The 25,289-nt window shown below is 43.2% G+C and overlaps 1 protein-coding gene across 2 annotated transcripts in view; it reads right to left on the reverse strand.

Moving 5' to 3' along the window:
- CPM (carboxypeptidase M) overlaps nt 1-21,084 on the reverse strand; it is a 66,128-nt gene extending 45,044 nt beyond the window's left edge. Inside the window, exons 1-2 of one of the 2 annotated variants that reach the window (XM_045012417.1) lie at nt 20,881-21,084; nt 20,229-20,385 (exon numbers count right to left, since the gene is read on the reverse strand). In XM_045012417.1, the coding sequence (XP_044868352.1) occupies nt 20,229-20,385; nt 20,881-20,994 (271 nt within the window). In that variant the 5' untranslated portion in view covers nt 20,995-21,084. Of the gene's footprint in view, nt 1-20,228; nt 20,386-20,621; nt 20,717-20,880 lie in introns of those variants that run through there. The other variant, XM_045012427.1, reaches the window with a different exon arrangement.
- Between the last annotated feature and the right edge of the window lie 4,205 nt (nt 21,085-25,289).

Below are 25,289 nucleotides of genomic sequence, written 5' to 3' on the forward strand. Positions count from 1 at the left end.
CTCTATTCTCTCGGTCCCAGTCTTGGCAAGACAGTGTGTGTAACTTTGGCTGGACCTGATTTTATAGGGACAGTCCCGATGTTTGGGTATTTTTCTTATATAAGCTCTTATTACCCCCCATCCCTTGCCCTGGTTTTTCAGATTTGCTGTCTGGATACCCTACCACTAATAGCTCAGCCATTGTCTTGTAATCACCACCAAGTATGCTTGAGACGCTGCTTATCTAGCTTGTGTTGCCTTCCTGCTTGTTTTTCCAACAGCCCCCTATTAAACTAAATACACTCACTGGGGAAACTCCACTAGTTACTGTATACCTATACTGGGCTTAAGTCAGACAGCATTCATGAAATTATTACACAGCAGCTCCACGTCCACCAGAGTAACATCTTAGGGCTGTCCATTAGGACTCCAAGTAGAGGCAGTCATGTGCTTCAGGGCTACGGTGCATGTCTCAAAGTTCTAAATAGTTTTATATATTGTATCCTCTGTTTAATTATGAGGTGCCCAGGCCCAGAGTAATCCTGCTCCTTTAGAGTCAGGAATAGCACTGTAATCCCTCAAATATCCACATAGCCAACTTGAATGTTGGCACAAACGCCAGTTACTATACCTGTACCAAGTATGTCCTTCAATGCATAACAGCAGTAAAAATTGCTTGCATCTAGTACAATTTCTGCAATATGATTTTTTTTGATTCAGGTGTGTTTTAAAACATAACTATCATGTAATACTCAATTCCATCACGAAGCACTGGTTGGTGATGGGAACAGAACACCATAGATACATAGAAAAGGCAAGTTAAGGCTGAACGGGATCTTGTTATGTACAACAAAAAGCCTTGTATCTCTACTGTAATCAGTCTGTTTACTTAGTTCTATTTCTGGGATTGCAAGTTGCTAAGAGAAACCAACAACATATTTTTTTACAAGTGAAGAGCTAGTAAATGTACATGTGATGCATCTAACAATACATAGTAGGAGTTCTAATCTATTGCCCTTTTTTGTGAGAAGTGTGAAATTGCTGTGTGATTAGTACAGAAAAATTGCTAAGGGCAAGAGTTACCACCATATTAATTTTTTTAATTTACACAGGTTTGAAATTTACTGATCAAATGCTGCCAAGCGAAGACTCATTACATTAAGAACAAATGAGTTTTGGGTGTGATCTACACTGGCCAGGGCAACAGGATTAGAATGAGTTTGAGCATAGCACTTCATAATGAGAATTAACAAACAGATTAATATGAAGTTTAATGTTACTTCATGGGTAACACAGGCATGCATCTGCACTGCACTGCATGTCCTGGAATCCTTGGAGCTAAATGAACTAAAACTACAGATGCCTCAAACATCACAGATCCATGTCAGACAATTTCAGTGCCCTAATGAATAGTTAACAAAGCTCTCTGGGAAAGACACTCTTTATTGCCTGTATACAACCATGCTGTTGGCACTCAACAATATCTAGAACAACTTGTTTTGTTAAAACAGGAAGCACTACGTTCAAGATATCATCGCAAGTATGTTGGTGTTATGAATTCAGTCACTGTTTAGCCTTATTTAGCAGAATTTTGTGAAAATGACAAGAGATGTTTTTAAATTGGAATTTAAAAAGTCTGATCCATACGAACACAGTCCTAAATAATTAAATGAACCAGAAAGAACAACATTTTAATTTGAACAGCTGCTCTCAGATTCTGTCATTGAAATGGGAAACAAGATCTCATATCCTTTAAGGAGTATTCATGATAGTCTTTTAGCAAAGACAACTTGTCTTTAACAATTTCTACAGTAACTAAATTCTAAGCACTATGGCTGCCTATAACAAATGGTATAACGCAGCTCTTTGTCACACTCAGAGACACATTCTAGTGTCCTTTGTTTCCCCTTGGTTTTGAGATATCAGTCTGAAGTTAGTGTGTATCAAAGTGAGCTTTGTACTTTAACCTAGTTTTGTGCTGCCAGGACTGGAAAGCACAACTGGCAAAATACTACCACATCCAGTCAATTCTTTATGAATATACAATCCATTGTGGTCTGAGTTTGTACCAGGAGTATCCCTGTGACTAGATGAGAGCACATGTGAAAGAATCCATTAGCCATGCTTGAAGTTCCTAGTTGTGTTACCCTAGGATTACCTTTATTCAAGTAGATCCATCTCTCTAGACACCCATAGACAAACTAACAGTCATGAATGAATACACAAGTCCTTCAAGGCCCAGTGGGCTGGTGTGGAGGGTTGATGAAAGGATTAGTGAATGACACTATAGCCCAGATTTCTAGAACAGTCATTCTCAACCAGGGTGTGCATACTCCTTGGGATACATAGTGGTCTTCCAGGGGGTAAATCAACTCACCTGGATATTTGCCTAGTTTTACAACAGGCTACATAAAAAGTACTAGCGAAATCAGTACAAACTAAAATTTCATACAGACAATGACTTGTTTATATGGCTCTATATATTATACACTGAAATGTAAGTACAATATTTATATTCCAATTGATTTATAATGATATGGTAAAAATGAGAAAGTAAGTAATTTTTTGGTAGTAGTGTGTTGTGACACTTTTGTATTTTTGTGTCTGATTTGCAAGCAAGTTGTTTTTAAGTGAGGTGAAGCTTGGGGTATGCAAGACAAATCACACTCCTGAAAGGGGTACACTAGGCTGGAAAGGTTGAGAGCCACTGATCTAGAGGCACTGCAACTTGATCTCCCTTTTCACGAAGGCGATTTTCTCTTCAAAATAACTTCTGGTGCAAATGTTAGTGTCCATTACAGACCTGGTTGAGCTCTCCCTGATGGATATTCACCAGGCTGCTCTGGCTGTATCCAAACACTGGATCTATGTGCTTTCACAATCCCCCTAGACCTCAGAAGGCTTCAGCCACAGCCTGTGGCCTCTCAGGCACATGCTCTGTCTGATACCATTTCCAGGGAATGGCATCCCACAGTTCAACTGCCCTAAGCCTCCAAAGACACCCCAGTCACTCAAGAACAAGAACACCCTTTCCAGAGCTTGATCCTCATGGGTATTCTGCTTTACAGTTTAACACTTCTTCAGGGATGCGTAGTTGAAGCAAGAACCCAGAGATTTTGCAAAAAGAATTCTAAACCAATCACACTTTACTCATAGAAAAGCCAAGGAACTATATATGGAAAGACAACAAAACCTGCACACAAATCCGTGCCTCAGTTTCCTCACCACTCCAACAGTTCTTTGGGATTTGGTCAGTGTCTGTTCAGAGACTGCAAGATTCTGCCCTGCCATACCCATTCCTCCTGTTCAATCCTGTCTTCTTGTTCTGGTCATTGAGAGACCTTGTCCTTTTATAGTTTCTAATCCCCTCTGCCAAGTGATATGCCTGGTCAGTCTCAGTTCCTCCATCAGGTGATCTATTGCTTTGTTACAGCCCACTTGGAAGAGCTGGTTTCCTTTGGCAGTGGCCAGCTCTTCTGCCCAGATCAAGGGTAGTATTTAGGGAGGTTTGGGGGGTGGCAGGGAAGGAGGGGAACTGTCGTCCCTCCCCCCCAAAATTTTCTACCATATATGGGTGAAGTTTGCAGCAGGAGGGAAGATGCAGCCATGTTCTGCTGCCATCTGCATCTGCTGCCCCGCCCCTACCCCATCCCCACCATGGAGTGCCGCTTGGGACTGAGAGCCTGATCTGCTGTGCAGAGCTGGGCAGGGGCTGATGTCAGGGTGTCCCCCTCCCACCACCCCTTGTGTCCCTGGGTGGGCAGAGCATGCCTCTTGCCCCAGCCCCCAGAGTAGGGTTGCCACGCGTCCGGTTTTCAGCTGGAACACCCAGTCAAAAAGGGACCCTGGCAGCTCTGGTCAGCAGTGCTGACTGGGTCGCTAAAAGTCTGGTCAGTGGTGCAGCAGGGCTAAGGCAGGCTCCCTGCCTACTCTGGCTCCATGCAGCTCCCCGGAAGCAGCCGGAATGTCCGGCTCCTAGGTGCAGGGGCAGCCTGAGTACTCGACTCTGCAGATCCCATTGGCCCAGCCAATGGGAGCTCCAGGGGCGGTGCCTGTAAGCATGGACAATGCACAGATCCCCCTGGCCCCTCAGCGTAGGAGCTGTACATGACTGCCACTTTCGGGAGCCCGTAAGCTCCTACTGGCCAGAGCCTGGACCCCCACCCCCCGCCCCAGCACTGAGCCCCCTTCTGCATCCAAACGCCTTCCCAGAACCTGCACCCCCTCTCGCACTCCAAATCCCTCAGTCCCAGCCCTAAGCCCCTTCCCTCAGCCCCAAGCCCCTCATCCCTGGCCCCACCCCAGAGTCTGCACCCCCAACTGGAGTCCTCACCCCCTCACACACCCCAACCCTCTGCCCCAGCCTAGATCCCCCTCATGCACCCTGAACCCCTCATTTCTGAGCCCACCCCAGCATCTGCACCCCCAGGCAGAACCCTCACCCAACTCCCTGCCCCAGCCCAGTGAAGATGAACAAGTGAGCAAGGGACGGGAGGGACTGAGTGACCAGGGGTGGGGCAAGGGTGTTCAGTTTTCTGCAATCAGAAAGTTGGCAACCCTACCTCGGAGCTGCCCCCACTGTGTCATCGAGAGACTGAGTGCATGATTGGTCCCTCAGCAGCAGCACCCCCTCAGACACAGCCCCACCCTGCATCCTGAGCTATGCCCCTCCCGAGTCCCAGCACACAGCCCCTAGCAACCCTCTGCCTGGACACTGAGCTACATCCCTCTCCGGACAATCCCTCCCTGCAGCCTGAGCTACCCCCCCTGCCTGCACCCTGAGTGGATTTCAAACTTTTTGAGCTGAACTCTCCCTTTGAATTATAATTTTTGTTTGTGCCCCACCACCCCCCCATCTTCAAAAAAACAAGTTTTCAAGTGCCTAAGTAGCCCCTGGAATCACAGTTAAAGTTGCCTCCCCCAAGTTTGAAATGGCACCCCTGCCCAGATCCACAAAGGGACTTAGACATTGTGATGCTCAGTGTTGCAATACCTAACTTTTAGGTACTAAGAAAGTAACAGGAAAATCACTGTAATCCACAATACCTGAGGTTAGGTGCCTAGGCTCCTCACACAATGAATGGGGAGAGATAGGCACTCTCACAAAGAGAGGTGCCTAAGGGTATATCTCCACTGCAAACAAAGACCTGCCGCAAGAGACTCAGAGCCCAGGTCAACTGACTCAGGCTTGCGCTATGTGGCTAAAAATAGCAGTGCAGATATTTGGGCTCAGGCTCCCTGGATTTCAGAGCCCAGTCCCACTTGTTTACCCTGCTATTTTTAGCCCCAGAGTGAAAGCCCGAGTCAGGTGACTCACCTAAGCAGTTTCTTGCTGGAATGAGTTAGGCCCCTGCCTCGTTCAACACAAAACAGCTGAGGGAGAAGGAAGTGGCACCCACCCTATAACTTGTAGCTCAGTGACTAGAGCACTAAACTGGGAGGTGGAAGACCCAGGTTCAATTTCCCCCCTGCCTGAAGAGAAGAAAAGAGGTGAGAGATCCATGTTCAAATCCCTTCTCCCCCTCTGACAGGGGGGAAATTTAACTTGGTCTCCCACAACCCAGGTGACTGCTCTAGCCACCGGGCTAAAAAGTTATAAGGTTGGCAGCACAGCCACCTCCTCTTCCTCTGGCCAGATTCTGAATGGACTATAATCCACTAGGCAGCCTCCGAGCACACCTAAGATCAGGTGTCGCAGGTGAGATAGCCGGTGTTCATCCGCCTATCTCCTGTTAATTGGTGGCTCACTCTGGGGCTTAGGTAGGACACAGGCATCCAGATACTTAGAGATAGCATGTGCAAGCCCAGAATCAGAAATATAGGAGCTGAGAGAAATTTTACCCTGAAAACTTAGGCAACAAGTGAGCTTGGCCTCTGCAGGAATTGGGGGGAGTTTTGAGCATAGCAGTGAAGCCTAAAACTGGCATTTAGGCCCCTAAGTACTTTTGTGGATCATAGCTTTTGTCCAAGCGTCATCCACTCTCCACTGTTAGCCCTCTGCTAGGTCCAATATTTCTCCTGACACTCCCTGTGTATTTCAGGTGGCTACAAAGTCCAGGTGAAGGCACAGAACAGGTTTACAATCAAATTATCCCTCACAAAACAACATGGAGTTTGAAGATAGATATAGGTACATGCAGACATACTAATCCATCACAGTCAGCATTTGTATAGATAATCACTCTATTTCCACCCACAAAAAGGAAACTAGCCTTTTGAAAAAAATCTAGGCCTCTACTCTCCAGGGACTTGTCAACTTCTGACTTGTGTTACCAAAAATAGCCATCTCAGGACCATTTGTATTGAGACAGGCAAGATGTGAACTCCCCAGGGCCGGCTCCAGGCACCAGAGTAGGAAGCTGGTGCTTGGGGCAGCCAATTCAAAGGGCAGCACTCCGTCTGGTATCAGGGCAGCATGTCCAGGTCTTCGGCGGGAATTCGGCGGCGGGTCCCTCATTCCCTCTCTTCCTTCTTGAGCTGCTGCCGAATTGCCACCATTGCCAAAGAGGAAGAGAGGGAGGACCCGCCACCGAACTGCTGCCGAAGAAGCAGCATGATTGAGCTGCCACCGAAGTGCCGCTGCTCGTCTTTCTTCCCCCCCCAGTCCCCGCTTGGGGCGCCAGAAAAGCTGGAGCCGGCCCTGGAGCTCTCAGGAGAATAGTACAAAGTGTAACTGTATGTGATGTAAAATAATAAAATAGATTCAATTCATGCTCACTGAAAGAGAGACACACATGAATAGCCTAAACACAGAGCTGGGGATTAACAAGGGAATCCACCTGAAGCAACAGCTTCACTTTTAGCATTCATAGACTCATAGACTCTAGACTCTAGGACTGGAAGGGACCTTGAGAGGTCATCGAGTCCAGTCCCCTGCCCTCATGGCAGGACCAAATACTGTTTAGACCATCCCTGATAGACATTTATCTAACCTACTCTTAAATATCTCCAGAGATGGAGATTCCACAACCTCCCTAGGCAATTTATTCCAGTGTTTAACCACCCTGACAGTTAGGAACTTTTTCCTAATGTCCAACCTAAATCTCCCTTGCTGCAGTTTAAGCCCATTGCTTCTTGTTCTATCCTTAGAGGCTAAGGTGAACAAGTTTTCTCCCTCCTCCTGATGACACCCCTTTTAGATACCCGAAAACTGCTATCATGTCCCCTCTCAGTCTTCTTCTTTCCAAACTAAACAAACGCAGTTCTTTCAGCCTTCCTTCGTAGGTCATGTTCTCAAGACCTTTAATCATTCTTGTTGCTCTTCTCTGGACCCTCTCCAATTTCTCCACATCTTTCTTGAAATGCGGTGCCCAGAACTGGACACAATACTCCAGTTGAGGCCTAACCAGCGCAAAGCAGAGCGGAAGAATGACTTCTCGTGGCTTGCTCACAACGCACCTGTTAATGCATCCCAGAATCAAGTTTGCTTTTTTTGCAACAGCATCACACTGTTGACTCATATTTAGCTTGTGGTCCACTATAACCCCTAGATCCCTTTCTGCCGTACTCCTTCCTAGACAGTCTCTTCCCATTCTCTATGTGTGAAACTGATTGTTCCTTCCTAAGTGGAGCACTTTGCATTTGTCTTTATTAAACTTCATCCGGTTTACCTCAGACCATTTCTCCAATTTGTCCAGATCATTTTGAATTATGACCCTGTCCTCCAAAGCAGTTGCAATCCCTCCCAGTTTGGTATCATCTGCAAACTTAATAAGCATACTTTCTATGCCAACATCTAAGTCGTTGATGAAGCTATTGAACAGAGACGGTCCCAAAACAGACCCCTGCGGAATCCCACTTGTTATATCTTTCCAGCAGGATTGGGAACCATTAATAACTACTCTCTGAGTACGGTTATCCAGCCAGTTATGCACCCACCTTATAGTAGCCCCATCTAAATTGTATTTGCCTAGTTTATCGATAAGAATATCATGCAAGACATATCAAATGCCTTACCCTTGTGGCTTTGTGAGCAGTCCAGAGATGGACAGAGGCTTCTGGCAGTGGTCTAGAAAATGCAGCTGTTTTCTTCCCTCCATTGCTTGACCGAGAGAAAGCAGCTGTTCTAGCCATTTGGAGCAGGCACCTCATCGCCCTGATCAGTGACTATAAAAACATTGTTCTCCTCTTAAAGGCAAGAGAAATGAAGACAAACAGGAGGATCTGAGACAAAACAATGTGTAGGTACAGGTTCTAATTTAGTTTCTGCTCACATACTTTGTGTGTCTAAATGGGTGCATGTACGTGCTTTATAAAAACATAATACACAAATAAGATCACTGTCATACAAACAGCTTTTAAAAAAGTCACCATATATTGCTTTCATCCCATCTCCTTCCAGGTATGAAAAAAAACAACAACAAAAAACAGATGGACCTTGTAGTGTGACCTGAAGGTCAACAAATCTAGGCTCTGGCAGTGTGATGGCTGAAGCTAATTTCACAGTGGAGGACCCTTCACTGAAAACTCGTTCATGATTAAACCAGAATGTATGTGTTTGTTTTATCTTTGGTGTCTCAGCTGATCTCACATGCTGTGGTGTTGCACAGGGAGAGAGCCAGTCTGAGATAACCAGAACATAACTTTTGCAGGGCTTTATAAGAAAAATCAACACCATAAATTTCCCATGGAAATGAATTTAAAGACAGAGCAGATCATGGAGCACAGACCTAATGCGCCCCCAGTGAGGAGTGACCCACAAATAGACTATCTCATTCTACCCCCACTGAATTATCAGTGTACTTGCTAGGTGTAAGAAGAAGAAATATTGTTCCATGACAGACTTTTTATTTGAGTCACTAGGAACTCCACTATAGCACTCCAGGAAGTGGCAATTTATAAGAGAAAAAAAATTGCCATGGCTTATTTGTTCCATGTTGTTAAACCACAGTTCTTTTACAGACATTACATATTTACTTTCTAGCAACAGTTAAGGATATTGGCACAAATAAAAATGCATGGAAAAATAAAATGTATTGTTTTTGAGTTTCACAAGACTTTTGGGGTTGTTAATTTCACCAGCTATGTTTTGGTTCACAGGTGAGAATTGTACTATCCACTTGCTTTGCCTGCTCATTCTGTTCTTATCAGCAAACAAGACATAAAAAGCTGTGAGGATCTTGCTTATGAGGGAAAAAGGGCTTTTGTAAGTTTAAAATCCCTGGCTTCTCCCAAGCACAGCAGACAGGAGGGGTGGCCTGACATGCCTGTACATGGATGTAGTTAGGAGATCCACTCCAGGCTTGTTTCTATCTCAAAAAGGGATAATGGGATTTTTCCATATGCTAGTTTTGAACGACTCCGTTTTCAGGATCTGGATGATTTATTTTTTTTAAAGAGCTTGAACTGGTTCAGTCTTGGTCATTTAAAAAATGATAACCTAATTTTTCTATAATAAATGTTGGTTCTACACAAATAGAAGGGCATGGTTTGTTTTTGCCAGGTTAGGTTTTTTCTCTCCCTTATGCTCGAGTGAACAATATTGCTTTTCTATGTCACTATAACAGATGGCCAAAGTGCAGTTTGTGGGACAAATGCAGATTAGGGAGTACTACATGGCCTGTAGTCACCCTCATCTTCAATACAAAAGGGTGGCCCATTGAGGCTGATTTTGTTTGGATAAAGATAGGCAAGCTGCACCTCCATATTTAGAAGGGAACAATTACAGTCTCCTCTTGGAAGTACCATTTTAAGAGGACATGCTTCCCATTGTAACATTCTAGATAAAGTCGTTATCCAGTTTAGATTCACAACTGGAACTGTATGAAAATCTTCCATCAACATTTTAAATTGAAACTGGATTTTTTTTTGGAAAAAACAACAACAAATTTTGTGGAAAAAAATCCATTTGTCAACACCCCCCCAATCAATTTTTTTAAAGCTTTCTACCCCCCTCAATACAAAATGAAAACAAAACTGTTTTGCATTGGGGGGAAGAGGAGAGGAATTTCCTAACGAGCTTTACTCACCATGATCACAGAGGACACAAACAACAAAATATAACCTTTATAAATCATGCACATAAAAATTGCAGTCATACTGATAGGCTACAAAGGCCTATAAAACATCATGAAACAATTACAGCCAGGTAACACCTTGTATTTCTCACAATCTGTTATCCTTAGCAGTCCTCAAGTGTCTGAGTCAAGTTATCACAGTCACTTAAATGATTACCAGAGGTAAATTGCTGAATTTTTTCTTCCTACAAATAGGTATAGGAGATATGCATAGGCCCTAGAAAACTACAGGTTTCAAATGTAAGATTCAGTCTAATGAAATCCCTCAGTACATTTCAATATTGGTCTAAAAGGTGTATTTTAAAATGTATTCGCTAAAATGTTTTAACTAACATGTCATAAAAGTCTGGTGAAGATAGGATAAGTTGTGTTTTAACATGGCTTGTAGAGGTGAATTCCAGCCTAGAGCCAATGGTTTTAAAGAGCTAATAAACAAAAAAACAAAAAACAACCCACCTTTTAGTCTAGTCTAGACAAGACTTAAAGGTCTTTTTCCTCTGTTTTTAACTCCTTTCCCCTCCCGCCACACACTGAATACATCATGACAAGATTTCATAAGGCTGTTAATATGTCAAACTCACCTACCCATTTGGTTTTAAAATTAACATTTATGCATTATCTGGAATCTTGTTAACATTCACTTTAATGCCACAGGCACTGACAAAGACCAGAGCAATGCTAGCTGGGAGGGGAGATAAAGCTAGAGGGAAAGAGGCAGGAAAAAGGGGAAGTACCAGGAGAGCCACTATCCTCGGGGAGAGTGGGCAAAAGTTCAACTAAAACATCATAACAATTTTTAGAATGCCCCACTTTTATGAGGGCCTGATTCAGAGCCCATTGATGTGTAAAATGTTCCATTTAGAACGAACACTGAAAACCTGAATAACTACGTTATCCATGCATCTTGTGTCATGTCTAACTAGTTCTGTGAAATACCAGTTTAAGATTAATTTGGGGGGAAATGTGCTTTCAAGGACCAGTGACAGGAGAGAAAAGCCATGTCTGTATTAAGCAGTCAAATGAAACAAGAGAAGATAAGATTCTAATATACAGGAATGTGATTCACACCACGTATCCAGGGGGAAAGAATTGCATCATTTTCTCAGTAGGCATTGTTCCCTGTGGATTTTTTCTTTAAACAAACAAACAAACAAAACCCCTTAACAGTCAGCCATAAACTCACTAACAAACTGATCAGTCTTAAAGTTAAAGAACTGCTTTTATGGGGCACACACATACGGGTAATAGTTGAGATGGCTGTGTGATGAGGCGCTTTCACCAGACACAGCATTTAGCTACTTTTAATAATGGGTGCTATAGAGAAACATGTTTTTTTGGTTCTGTGTTTGTACGGTGCCTAGCACACTAAGGTCTCGTTCTATGGGTACATCTACACAGCAGCTGCGAGGTGCAATTCCCATCTTGGGTAGACATACACATGCGAGCCTGTGCCTAAAAATAGCAGTGTGGCCACTGTGGCACGGGCAGTGGCTTGGGTTAGCCACCAAAATATATAATCAGGAGGTTGGGCGGGATTGTACTCAAACCACTAGCCTGAGCCACCGCGGCCGGCCATGCAGCTATTTTTATGTGCTAGCTTGAGCAGAAGTAGCGCCCGTTCATCCATTCAAGATGAGAATTATATCTCCCAGCTGCTGTGCAATATACTTTCAGATTAGGACTCCTAGGTGGTACTGTAATACAAATAACTAGACTCTGCGTCCTGTTTTTTTTTTCCTGTTTGATCACTTATTCATTAGATTCAAATACAGTACAGATACAGATGCAATGCTGCAGCTATGCCACTGCACTGTAATGCAGACACTTGCTACAGAGACCCTCCATCTCTCCCCCCAAAAAGCAGTAGCTAAATTGATGGAAGAAGTCTTCCACTGACCTATTAGTGTCTATACTGGGGCTTCGGTTAACTTAACTACTTCTCTCAGGGGTATTGCAATTTTGCTCATCTTGACTATATTCATACAAAGATTATTTACCTATTATCAAGACCTTGTAAGATCCACAAGTCTGCAGCATTTTTAGAGTGATGGCAAAGTAACAATACTAAGGAAAGATATAGGGTTATGCCATTATATGTTACCAGGAAAGAAATAAGTTTGTGTTACTTACTAGAAACTACTGAACAAACTGGAATATTTTCCCCTCAACATTGGGCCTCAGTTACACTCTGAAAGTCTTCCAAATCTTGTGACTCTGGCATAAATTCAGAGTGCCTCTATTAAAGTCAAAATGTTACACAGCTAAAACAGATTGACATGGCCTTGCCATTTGCTCTACTGAGTGGTGGTTATACAAGTCTATAAACTAAGGGCAGTGTCTGGGACACTCTATTTTTGAAGTGTGAGTGATTTCTCTCTTAAACTCTCTACTCAATGAGGCAATTAAAGCTGCCTGGCACTGGAGAGCTATAGGCACACTTCGCTTTGCAGGAGGTAGAAAGTAACACGGGAACCAACTACAGATTTGGTTTTAATTAAGAAATTATCTTTTTTGTTATATTTATTTATGGAGGTGAATAAAGTGGCAATTACTCTGATTCACCACTATCCAATAATACTGTGATGTATAATGCAGTAGTGCGTAGAAGCCCCAGTCATGGAACAAGAGCCCATTGTGCTAAACAGTGGACAAACGCAAAACAAAAGACTAAACTCTTAGGGTGAGGGACTTAGGCTGTGTCTATACTACGCAGCTTTTAGCGACACAGCTGTACCACTACAGCCGGACTGCTAAAAGGCACACGGTGCAGCCATTATTTGTTGTCAGGAGAAAGCTCTGATGCCAACAAAAAGCTTCCACCCCCAATGAGTGGCATTAGTTTTGTCAGCAGGAGAGTATTCCTGCCGACAAAGCGCTGTTCATACTGGCCCTTGTTGGTAAAACTTTTGTCTTTTGGGACTGTATGTGGGGTTTTTGTTTTGTTTTTTAAAAAACACCTCTGAATAACAAAAGTTTATCTTTCACTTGCCTGTGTAGACAAAGCCTAAGTGTAAATCAAGAAACAACAGATGGATACAATACACATTAGGGGCACCACTATGGAACAGTATTTTGTTTCTGACCACTTTATATTGCAACCTACAAATGTGTTTAGGTGTTTTTTAAACAAATAGGAAAACGAAGTCCCTGCCAATCTACATACACCAAACAATAAATACTACGTGTTTCTCAATATTCCTGTCTTACATGAACTTCAGGAGGAAATAAGCTTCCCATCATGCAATGTCTGTCAACTTGTGTCCCCCTTCATGGCTGGCTTAAAAATTAAGTAGAGAAACTGTAGGTCTATTATTGGTGGAGACAGTTAACACTCTCTCAGGTAAAGAATGGTACCAGTATCTCTTAAACAAGCAATTGCATAAGAAGTGAAATCTTGACATGGGTCATCTCTCCAGTCACCACCCTATTCTAACCTGTTTTTTTCTGGAAGGTCATTGATAAGGCTGAGGTAAATCAGTTCCACAAACACCTGCATTCCTGAGATCTACAGCATTTTAAATCTAGAATTAGACCTGGCTATGGCATAAAGACAACCTAAGTCTCATTGGCTGATTTTCTCCTTTTGGTGATGGGTAGGCATCAGGTACCCATGCCAATTTCTTTGAATCTATTGGCTACCTTTGATACCATTGATCAAGAGGTTGATGTGTTTTGTTGACGTGTTTGCTGATACTGACAAGGTTAGATGGAGTGGTTCTTTTCTGTTTGACAACACAGAGACTAGTGTTGGGCCACCACTCTTCTGGCTGCACAGCCTGTATGTGGGATGATAAGTTCTGTCCCGTCAACTCGCTATTGGATGTATGTAAAGCCACTGGGGGGGGGGGAGGGAGAGAAAATGAGACTACGTGGGCTCTTAGACCATCAATATGCAAAAAGCATTCAGCTTTGTTTCCTTTACATTAGATACAGATGGTGAAGTAATTTAGCTTTCCAAGTACTTAACTGGGGATTGGGGCTATATGACCAACTAGACAAAATTCATGTTTTCCCCACCTGCTCTGGGTATTTGCTTATTCAACATAATGAGTTTGTCTGCATTGTTAGTAAGGTGAGTTATCTAGGGCGCCTACTAGATCCCTGGTAACTTTGTTGGCTCATAAGAGGAAACTGTGGCCAGCCACAAACATACATGCTCTTGATTAAGAGATTATGACCTTTCTTCTCTGATGTGGGTCTTGCCACAGTTATCCATATCTGTGTCACTTTCAGACTGGATTAATGCAATGCACTCTGCTTGGAGAGCTACACCTGAGGACCACACTGAAGTTGCAGCCTGTACAGAATATGACTGCCTACTCCTTTATACGTGTTTCTTGCATGACACTTGTGTACTATAGTCTCCGCTGGCTTCCAGTTCATGTCCAGATGCAATTAATGTTGGTGTTTCCACTATGTACATCTTCTTTAGATCCCACCTCCCCTTGTTTCATGTTGACAGCATATCAGCTGAGATGCCCAACCCTCACATTTAAATGTCTAGGGACTGGGAACAGGGCATTCTCAGCCCAGAATTCATTCTTCCCATTGGTCTGTCAGAGCTGCTGTTAGAGATGGGGTAAATGAGGAAGTATCTTTGATTAGACCAACTTCTGCTGGCAGGAGGTACAAGCTGAAGAAGAGTTCTGTTAGCTCAAAAGCTTGTACCTTCAACCAACAGAAGTTGGTCCAATAAAATATATTACTTCACCAACCTTGTCTCTCTCATACCAGGGATCAACACAGCTACAACAACACTGCAAAAGAGCTGGTGTTGACTTTCAGGACATGCAATGAGTCTGCTTTGCTTGCAGAGGGAGGGAATGGGAATTGCATTGATTTCTTTAATTCAGTAGTGTCCTTGATATTGGGACAACTTTTTTATTATCTCTTTAGTGTGGAGGGTTTCTTGTACATATGCTTAGAAGTACATTTTGCAAGTTTAAGATACAATATCTACTTTGGCCATATTATGCATATGAAATGCAGTATTACTGCTTTACACATATCTGTTTTAAAGAACTGCAATGTGTAACCTTACTAATCAGTCCCTACAGAGAAGACACATTGCTTGTTTAGTCATTATGACCCCAATCATGCGATGATCTCAGTGAGGATGGACCCTTCCAGCATGTGGAGCTCATTACACAGTGAGGCCTTCATGGGCTGATCAATATTCTGTTTAAGAATGGTGCCTCAATTACAGTTAAATATCCTTCAAATTCCAATAAAAGCTGTGGTACATAATCTTAGGATAAAAGCTATAACTTTGGCTTCTCTCTCTTCAGTCATCCCACCTATACACTAAATTCTTTGTTACCACTCAAGAACGAGATCTTGGAGTCATTGTGGATAGTTCTCTGAAAACATCCACTCAATGAACAGCGGCAGTCAAAACAGCGAACAGAATGTTGGGCATCATTAAGAGGGATAGATAATGAGGCAGAAAATATCATATTGCCTCTATATAAATCCATGGTATGCCCACATCTTGAACACTCTGTGCAGATGTGGTCGCCCCATCTCAAAAAAGATATATTGGACTTGGAAAAGGTTCAGAAAAGAGCAACAAAAGTGATTAGGGGTATGGAATGGCTGCCATATGAGGAGAGATTAATAAGACTGGGACTTTTCAGCTTGGAAAAGAGACAACTAAGGGGGGATATGATAGAGGTCTATAAAATCATGACTAGTGTGGAGAAAGTAAATAAGGAAGTGTTATTACTCCTTATCATAACACATGAACTAGAGGACACCAAATGAAATTAATAGAACTCCTTGCCAGAGGATGTTGTGAAGGCCAAGACTATAACAGGGTTAAAAAAAGAACTAGATAAATTCAGCCAGGATGGGCAGGGATGGTGTCCCTAACCTCTGTTTGCCAGAAGCTGGGAATGGGCAACAGGGGATGGATCACTTGAAACGAATAGAACAGATAATATCCTCTGGGGCACCTGGCATTGGCCACTGTCAGAAGACAGGATACTGGGCTAGATGGACCTTTGGTCTGACCCAGTATGGCTGTTCTTATGTTCTATATTCTTATCTAAGGATCATATAAGAATATTAATTCAGTGCAACAGTAAAATGGCATAAGTGCTGGGTTTCTAAAAATAAATTGTGTAACTATTCAATAAATAAATTCCAGTTAGTAGAAAATAATATCCTGAAAATGAAATGGTGAAGTTATGTATTTATTATTGATGACTGCCATGTACACCTCTACCTCGATACAACACTGTCCTCGGGAGCCAAAATTTTTTACTGCGTTATAGGTGAAACCGCGTTATATTGAACTTGATTTGATCCGCCGGAGTGCACAGCCCCGCCCCTCCAAAGAACTGCTTTACCACATTATATCCAAATTCGTGTTATATCGGGTCGTGTTATATCGGGGTAGAGGTCTAATTTGTCAGACAGAATTTTTCCAACTGCAAGCACTGCAAAAATCAGCCTGGGATTTAAAATAACAAACTCTGTTCTTTCTCATTGCCAGTAAAAAAATTCTGCAATCAGAATTTAGCTGATAAATTTTGTTGATCCAGGAGGCAGAACAGAACCTAGCACTACATAACTTTGGAAAAGTGAGCTAAGTGTGGCAGAAGAATTTGTTTTATTTAAAGTAAACAGACACCAAAGATAATGGGTTAAATTCTCCCCTGAGTTACACCAGTTCCCATTATTAATGGTATTGTAAGTGCAGAAATAATTTGGCCCACAGAGCAATTAAAATTAGGAAGCTATCACTTTACAGTCAGAAAGATGTCTGTGTAAATCTTAAGGCCTGATTTTCAGAAGCTCAGCATTCCGAAAATAAGGTCCTCACTCTGTCCCTATGCATGTATGCATTAAAATAGGGTAGTAATAATAATAAAGTTACATGTTCAAACATCATGTCTAAAATAATGCAAAATGCCACATGTGGATCTAAAAATCATAACATAAAGACCAAATTCTCCCCTAACTTAAACCTCATGCAAACCTACTGACGAACACGGCTCCTACTCTGAAAACTGAAGGAAGTGTAAACCAGGGTAGATTTTGCACAGAAGAGGGCAGAATTAACAGTGACTGATGCGGTCTGGGCACCTTCAAAAGATGTTAAATTTATCTAGCCCAGGATCTGAAAGACAGCATGAAAATTATTCCCTTTTCCTCCCCCTCCCATTACCTCAACTCATTTTCCTATTTTTTACTAGATTGGTATAAGGTCTTATTATATGCCATTGTACAGAGCTACAAGTTTAGATAGAACTGTTAGTAGAGTCCTGCAAATCCATGGATATCCACTTCATATCTGCAGACCATTTTTGCAGATAATGTATTGGATGTGGATATAACCGCACAGGGCTCTGCTCTCACCAGCAGCACCTGGCCCACGGTGTCCGGCTCAGGCAGCTGGAGGAGCACAGTGTGCTCAGGGACGGCAGCCAGTGGCTGGGCCTGGGTGGAGGCCGGAATTGGGGCTGTCCAGCCCCCGCTCACCGCACCACTTCCTGTCCAGCAGCTCGGGCCCCTTGGGCTACGCCAGCATCCCCAGCGACCATGGCCTGGTCGGGTAGCACTGGCTTCACTCCCGGCCCGCTGACTCCCGGTCAGCAGGGCCCCCCCCCAGCTGCAGAGATTGGAGCGGGCAGAGCCCCAGCACCCTACCCCTCAGCGATGGAACACACACTGCTGCTGCTGTCGCTTGTGAGCCCCCCGGAGCAACACCCAGTGTGACAACCCTTTTCCCCCCAGCCCTTTTCTCCTTGAGACCCCACCCTTGTGCCACCCCTTATCCCCAATCTTCGCCCTTATGCCGCCTCTTCCCTGCAAGACCCACCCCCTGCTCACTCATCTCCGCTCTCCCACTACCTTCGCTAGCCCTTGTGAGATGTCTTGCTGCTGTGGATACACATAAAAGACACCTAGCAGATCATGGGTTGGATGCATGTTAATTCTGGCGGATGCGGATCCACATTTTTGAATCTGTTCAGGGCTCTATTAGTCATAAGAACGGCCATACTGGGTCAGACCAATGGTCCATCTAGCCCAGTAGTCTGTCTTCCGACAGTGGCCAATGCCAAGTGCTGTTTGTTCCCTCTGAAGAACAGGCAATCAAGTGATCCATTCCCTATTGTCCACTCCCAGTTTCTGGTAAACAGGGATTGTATTGAGCATCTGCGTGAAATCTCACTAGCTCAAGTGGTGAGTAGAAGTAAAGACACAGATAAGATAATTGATAAGAAATGGCATGTATGTAACACTGTTCCTTTAAGTTTAGTGTAGCTACTGATCGGGATAGTATCTTTATAATACCAATTCTTCTATTAGTCTTCCATGGACCTTAATGTTGCCATAAGTATCTCTTGACCGTTTTCCTTGGGGAAGAGGATTGGTGTTTAGTTTTTAAGTTTTCCTCAGGATCCTGGCAGGGATATAAAGGGTGATATATATATGTTCCATCTCCCTTGAGAAAAGCTTGAGAAAACTGTATACCAGAATCTAATGTTGATCCCAGTGATGTCGGGAAGGGGTAAAGTCAGCTTTAGTTTCATCATTCTGGAAGCCAGTTATCTCTGCTACTGGTCATGTGGGAAGGTTTCTAACTGTTGTTACTGGAAGTGGGATGAGATCCTCTGCTGGCTGCTGAGAATGAAAGGACCTTCTTGCTCTCTCTCCACCCAAATCCCAGATACCACTTCCTCCGACTCCTCCAAATACTTCTGGTAGATGAAAAATGCAATACTGCTGTCTTCTCCTGCAGGGTTCCCTATCATCTTCATTTGTCTGCCCCACCCTGCTTTATGTGGTATTAATACATTGTACAGTGCCTATCTACTCCTTTCACTGCTCTGCTTAAAGTGCTTAGGAAGGGCAGGGAGCAAAGTGCTTCTCTTTTCACTGTGCATGATGCAAGTTTAGCAGGCAGAGCAGAGGGCACTCCTGAGGCAACACTTTTGGCTCCCACCTCTCCCATGTGCTTAAGCAGAGCAGGGGAAAGGAATGCCAAAATCCTTCGTAATCTTTACTCACTGACAAAGGATCAGTTTGGGGTTTTAAGTCAGTGGGAGCTGTGGGTGCTCAGTTCTTCTAAATGAAGGGGTCTGATTTTTCAGATGCCTAAATATTTATTTAGGGGCCATATTTTAAGCACTTAAGTTAGAAAAGTTTAGTCTTGTGAGAGGGTCCAAATTCAACTTCAGTTTCGCCACATAGAAGCCTGTGTGGTCCTGGGATGGCAATGAAGGCAGGATTTGGCCCTATAGTTAACAGTTAAGGTCCCTCAAGATAAAAATATTAAAAGTGCATTAACATTACTTGCTGATCAGTTATTTCCTTAAATCAAGAGTGAGTGAGTGGTCTGGCAGCTGCTTTCACAGTTAATACCAATGGTGATTGAGATCTAGCCAAAACAGAAGAGCCTGGACTTTAAAAATCAAATTCTCTTCCAGACAAGTACTGTTGCAGTCAGAAGATGTGAAGGCACACATTTACCTTTATTTTTAACCATACATGAAAGAGCAACTCTATCTACTATAATTCTTCATGCTAATCCGTCTATAATGATGCAGCTTTATCTAGAACATAATCATAGATTTGATCATTGCTACAATTGCTCTTGCTTAAGCAAAAACAGATTAATCAGGATTATGTGAACAGATGTTTCTCAAGAATGTAATTCCTCATCTCTAACTTTATACCGTATTTCTTAGAATAATTTCATTGTTCCTTGATCAAATGAAAACTATTGTACGTAAATTTCTTTTTCAGAACACTTGACAAGATGTGCATAAATGTAGATGCGCGCTAACGTACTTATTAAACTGAGTTTTTAAAAGCTGTAGTAACAATCTACATTTAAACACACACAAATCCCTGAAGGGGCAGATTTAAGTAGACCGATGCTAGGAACTACAGAAATAGCGCAGTCGCCAAGCCCTTTACTTGCATTGCAATCAACTACCTGAGTATGTCAAATATCAAAGCATCTGCTCCCGGGCACAAAATACTGAGTTGAGAATTATTTAGTGTTTGGCTAGAAGCCATAAGTCAAGGCGCAGTTAGATCAGACGTGGGTTGCCCCACTAGCCATTCGTCAGAGGTTAATGAATTAACATGCGGATAAACATCTTTAGACCGTCTGACTTTTTATTCTGGCTGCTCTTCACATACTTTATCAGAGACACGCACACACGCACCCCTCCCCCGGTCTCAATCTGCTCCGGAGCTTGCCCAGCACCAGCCTACCTGCCACGGAGCGCCCGATGCTGCGCAGGGCGGTGATGGAGGGGTGCTGCTGGTGCACCTCCTTCAGGAAGGTCTCCAGCTGCTCGCTGTGGTGATAGCTGAACTCCAAGCCGGCCACCACCGGGAGCAGGAGCGCCAGGCACAGGCTGCCCGCCTCCTGGAAGCAAACAGAGACTCCGTGTGACACGGGGGACGGAGCCCCGCTCGCCACGGCCCGCGGGCTCCAGGGGCTCGGCGCCTGCTTGTCCCACCGCCCCTCCCGCTACGCCGGGCTGAAGCCGGCCGGTCCCCGTTAGCCCGCCGGGGAAGGGGTGCAGGGGCTGCCCCGCCCGGGCTGAGAGAGGCGAGTCCCCCCCGTTCCCGGCAGCAGCATCCCGGGGCGCGCGCTCCTACCCGCATGGCTCTGGCTCGGAGCAGCGGCGGCGCCCGCACCTCCCGGCACAAGCTCCGCAGCGCGGGCAGGAGGCGGTGTAACCCCCTCAGGGGCCCGGCCCTGCCCGCTGACTGACGCAGGAGCCGTCCAGTCAGGTCCCCGAGGCCCGCCCATGGGGGGGGGGCCGGGCGTGAGAAGGGCTCGGGTCTGTCTCCCCCTCTCCCGCCCTCACTAGCCCCGGGGAAGCTCGAGGCAGCCGGGCGGCGTGGACGGGCTCACCTGCTCCAGGAAAGGTCGTGGGGGAAGCTGAGCCCTCAGCAGAAAGGGTCCCTGCCGTGGCCGCCAGCCTGAAATGCTGAGCGGGGCAATGGGAGGCTCCGGGGCTGGAAACATCCCGCTGATTGCAACGTTCTGACAAGCCCGTGGCTGAGCCTTTTCACGCCAGCGAGCGATCCCCACTAAGTCCCTCTTCTCAAACGGAAAAGCTAGTTCCCAGTCATATGGGGTGGGGCGGGAAGGGGGCTGGTGAGAGACACACGAGGTAGAGGGGTAATCGGGGGTGGCTGCTGCCTCAGTTTCTCCAGCTGCAGAAGGTGGATAATACACCTTCCTCTATGACACAGGTGTTTAATATACTTAAAAATATGCACGGATTTAGTTAAACAACAAAAAAGAATAGAGAGGATTTTTAATGGAAAAATGTAAATGTTGAGGGGGTGAATATAAACCATGACACTTTAAAATAGAATGTGTTTGTGTGTATGCGTACACAAAGTTTTATTACAAGCTACATCTGTGAGGAGAAAATAAAAGCAAACACCTGCTAGCTGGCATAGCTAAACACGTCTTGCATATTACTGCATGCATTTTAAAATGTGCTTGAGTCAACATTTGTGTGATGTTAGGTTCTCCTCTTCCCCTTTTGCTCCTCCCCCCCCATAAGAAGCCCTTTAAAAAGTTACTTGTTTGTTTAAGTTTTAACAGTTTACAGATGATCAACCTAGGGGTATCTGAAATACAATATTAGCCCCCAGTCCTACAAAGACTTAAAGGTTTAACTTTATACACTGAGTAGTCCCATTAAACATGTGTGTATTTACCTGCTAAAGATAAAATGGCAGAATATTTTTCATTTAAGCCCCTGTTCTGGTGTGGAAGTAGAGAAAAAAACTCACAGGGATTTGGGGGTGAACTTGTCCATGTCCATGCTTGAGATCTGCCTAAATGTGCTTTGTTGTTTGTTTAAATTTGAGCAAATTCTTTTCAGCAATTTGAGTTATGTAAGTATGAAAAGTAAACACCATTCTCATTGTTAAAAAAACAAAAACCCATACATCCAAAAACAGAGCTACAGTAAAAATAATTGTTTAAAACCTCCAACTTGGTATGGACAAATCCTTCACTGAAGCCTAATTTTGGTGGTAATCATTTATAAAGTTCTGTAAATGTCCAGGGCATTGTACAGCTGTAGTTCAGGGTCCTGCCTGATGCATTTACAATATAAAGATAGAAGTGAAGGAGCGAGGAGAGAACAGAGTATTTGCTGTATGCCAACCCCAACTGTGCAATGACATGGAACAGGCATTCCCATAGGAAGACTTTAAAATACTCTGGTTCACTGGGAGAAGCACTCACGCTCCCCCACCCAAAAAAGTGAATTGTGCTCATCATCACTAATCCCAATCATAAAGGAGCACATACACAGTATCTGGGTGTGGACAAAGGATTGCCAGTGTGTATGCACACAAAATTCAGTTAGCTACTGTACATGCTTGCATGGGGGCATGATACTGTGCTATAAAAGTCAAAGTCAGTGTGCTGCAAGCTATTGTTTGGAAAAATCTCCTTAACAAGTAGCAATAAAAAGTTTATAGTGTACCTTACTCTCATATTGTGTTTCTGAAACACCTTAAAAAAAAGCTGCTTCCAAATTAAACTAACAATCTAATGAAATAGCTTTCCCCTCTCTTGCCTTCCCTCATCCCTTCAATCTTCCAATCAGATTTTTGAAGGCACAGGGGCCATCCAAACAGAATCAAACATAGGAGCAGGGCTGCCTCGCCTTGTAAAGTCAAGCTGCCTTGGTTACCTCTGTCCAGCTCAAGTTGCAATTTACCACTGTTGCTTCCCAGAGGATCTGGTTCATCTGAGATCACTGGAATGGCAAAGGTAGTCAGGGACACCCTGGGGGTTCAGTTTGTTATCTATTTATTATTGTTAATAGTAAATAAAGCCCAGGGACTGGAATACACATTCCTTATGTATATGCCTATGTTTGTTATTTTTGGCTAAAAATTTAGCCCCTTTTAAAATTAATTCATACATCATGTCAGCATGGTCCAGGGATAGGGCACTGGACTAAGTCAGGAATCCTGGGTTTTGTCCCTGACTCTGCCACTGACCTTGGGCATCTCTCTTCATCTCTCAGTTCTCCATCTATAAAATGGAGATATCATTTGCCCTGTGCCCCTTGATTTCAGGGGGAATTAGATGCCTAAATACCTTGGAGGATCTGGGCCGTTGAGCACTACCGATGAAAAGCACTATATAAGTTTTATATTCTGAAATCTCCTAAATTTTAATTGCAGGGACTACAATTTACTTTAGTTAGCAATATAAAGTTTTACTGACAATTTTTAATCTGCAGAATGAACCAAACAGTCATGCAAATAACTGGGTTATTACAAGACGACAACGACTTGATGCTTCTGATTTCATCTTTAAAATGCGTTACAAATATTCTACAATTAAGGGTCTGATCCTTCATTCCATCCACTGAAGTCAGTGTGAGTTTTAGTGTGCAACTTTTAAATGCACGCTCTAACTGCTTTATTAGACAAATGTAAGTCACATTTTGAGGCCCACTGTATTTTAACAGTGATCAATATAGCCCTATAAAATATACATATTTTTCCTGTAGGAGTAACAGCATTTCCAACCAAGTGTTCAAAAATCATGTCTGATCCCCAAAATCACAATATTAGCTTTAAAATCATAAGATTTGTTTAATGTTTTTATTTCTCATATGATTTCTGAGCCTTTAGGATGCACTTGAATCATTTTCATTTCAGGCTTTTTGCCACAACCATGAGGACTAGAAATGTACTATTTTTTAAATAAAAAATGAAAACAGATTCTCAACCAATCACATCTCCCCAAGAGCTGGGACTTTAAGAAAAATAGCAAATATTGAAAGATTTACAATAAAATTGCAAGAAATGGCAACAGTAAAAACCCACCCCTCCATCTCTCCATGCTGGTGTCAGCAGAGGGAATATGCACAGCACAGGAAACACAGTCTCCCTGCTCTTACTTCCTATGCCTGGGGCCACTGCAGCCCTCAGGAGCTGGAAGAAGCAATTACAGGGAAAGTCCTGCTCAGCCTCTGCATTCATGGGATGGACCATGTTCAGTGCATACAGAAAAATCCTCAAAGAATTTGGCTGCCCAACTCCAACAAATCTCTGCTGAACATTTGTGAACTGAGACTTTCCAAAAACTCATCATTTACCCAAATTTTAGTGAATTTTCTCAAGGGACCAGTATGATTTCTTTTCCCTCTCCACCACCCCAATGTCTAGCCAAATTTCAAGTCCCTGCTCCAAAAGCGTTGAGGTGCTAGAGTTGTAATAATATTTGTTAAAATGGGCAAAACAGTGTATTTCCCCCATTTTCATTCTTGGAAACAACTGACCCATTTTAGCTGAAAATTCTAAACAAACAAAACTAAACTAAACAAAACAGCCTATGGCAGACACCCAGCATGGAAACTTTCAGCCCAAGCACTTAAAGTTTGGCAAAGCTACGAGCAAGTAAAAATGGGATCTTATAGTGGAAAGTATCAGGCAACTTCAACTATATTCAGTGCTACCAACTCTGGCTATAAAACTGAAAAGGATTGAATTATTTCTACAGAATTAAATACTTTTCCTGTTTTGGACCAAGTGTAATTTGCTTGATTTAGAGAGGTCGGCCTTAAGATCTATTGCCCCAATATTTTCCACACCTTTTATAATGATTGTTAAAGTCTGAGGTTGAAAGAGCCCGACATAGGAAAGTCAAAAAACCTGCCAAGAAAAAATTAGGATAGCATCAAGATTTCTTTTAAAACATGCTTCAGAAATTAGGATATGCCAATTTTTTTGAAAGGCCTCTATCTTGTGACACCTTCCAATGAAAGTAAAATGGCAGTAGCGTAAACCTATCTTTTGTAATTGCCCACTGCCCTGTTCTTGCCAGAGTCTGTTTTGCACCAACTTCTGAAGTATCTTGTACTGGTCACTATCAGAGACCTGATACTAGATTAAATGGACCATTGGTCTGATCTAGAATGGCAATTCCTACATTTCTATTAGGAGAAAATTTTCTGCTTTGATTAAATAAAAAGCTGTCAAATCTTATAAAATAATTTTAAACAAGTATTTGTATTGTGCAAATTAGTTTGTTATCAAACATTTAAATTTAAAAAAATGAAGATGCAAGACAGCAAATTTTCTAGTTTCAGGACTGCTTAAAAGATTATCCTAATGGCATGATTCAAGTGAGTGAGGGAGGAAGGCAAATTTCTTCACCCTGTAATGAGTCTAGCTCATAGTAGGTCATAGTTCTACTGACAGTCATTAAAAAAAAATCAAAGTACATGATTGAGGTAGAGCACAGATGTAATTACTTAACTTGATTGGAACAAT

The sequence above is a fragment of the Mauremys mutica genome, chromosome 1, assembly GCF_020497125.1.
Source record: "Mauremys mutica isolate MM-2020 ecotype Southern chromosome 1, ASM2049712v1, whole genome shotgun sequence".
NCBI classification, from domain to species: domain Eukaryota; kingdom Metazoa; phylum Chordata; order Testudines; family Geoemydidae; genus Mauremys; species Mauremys mutica.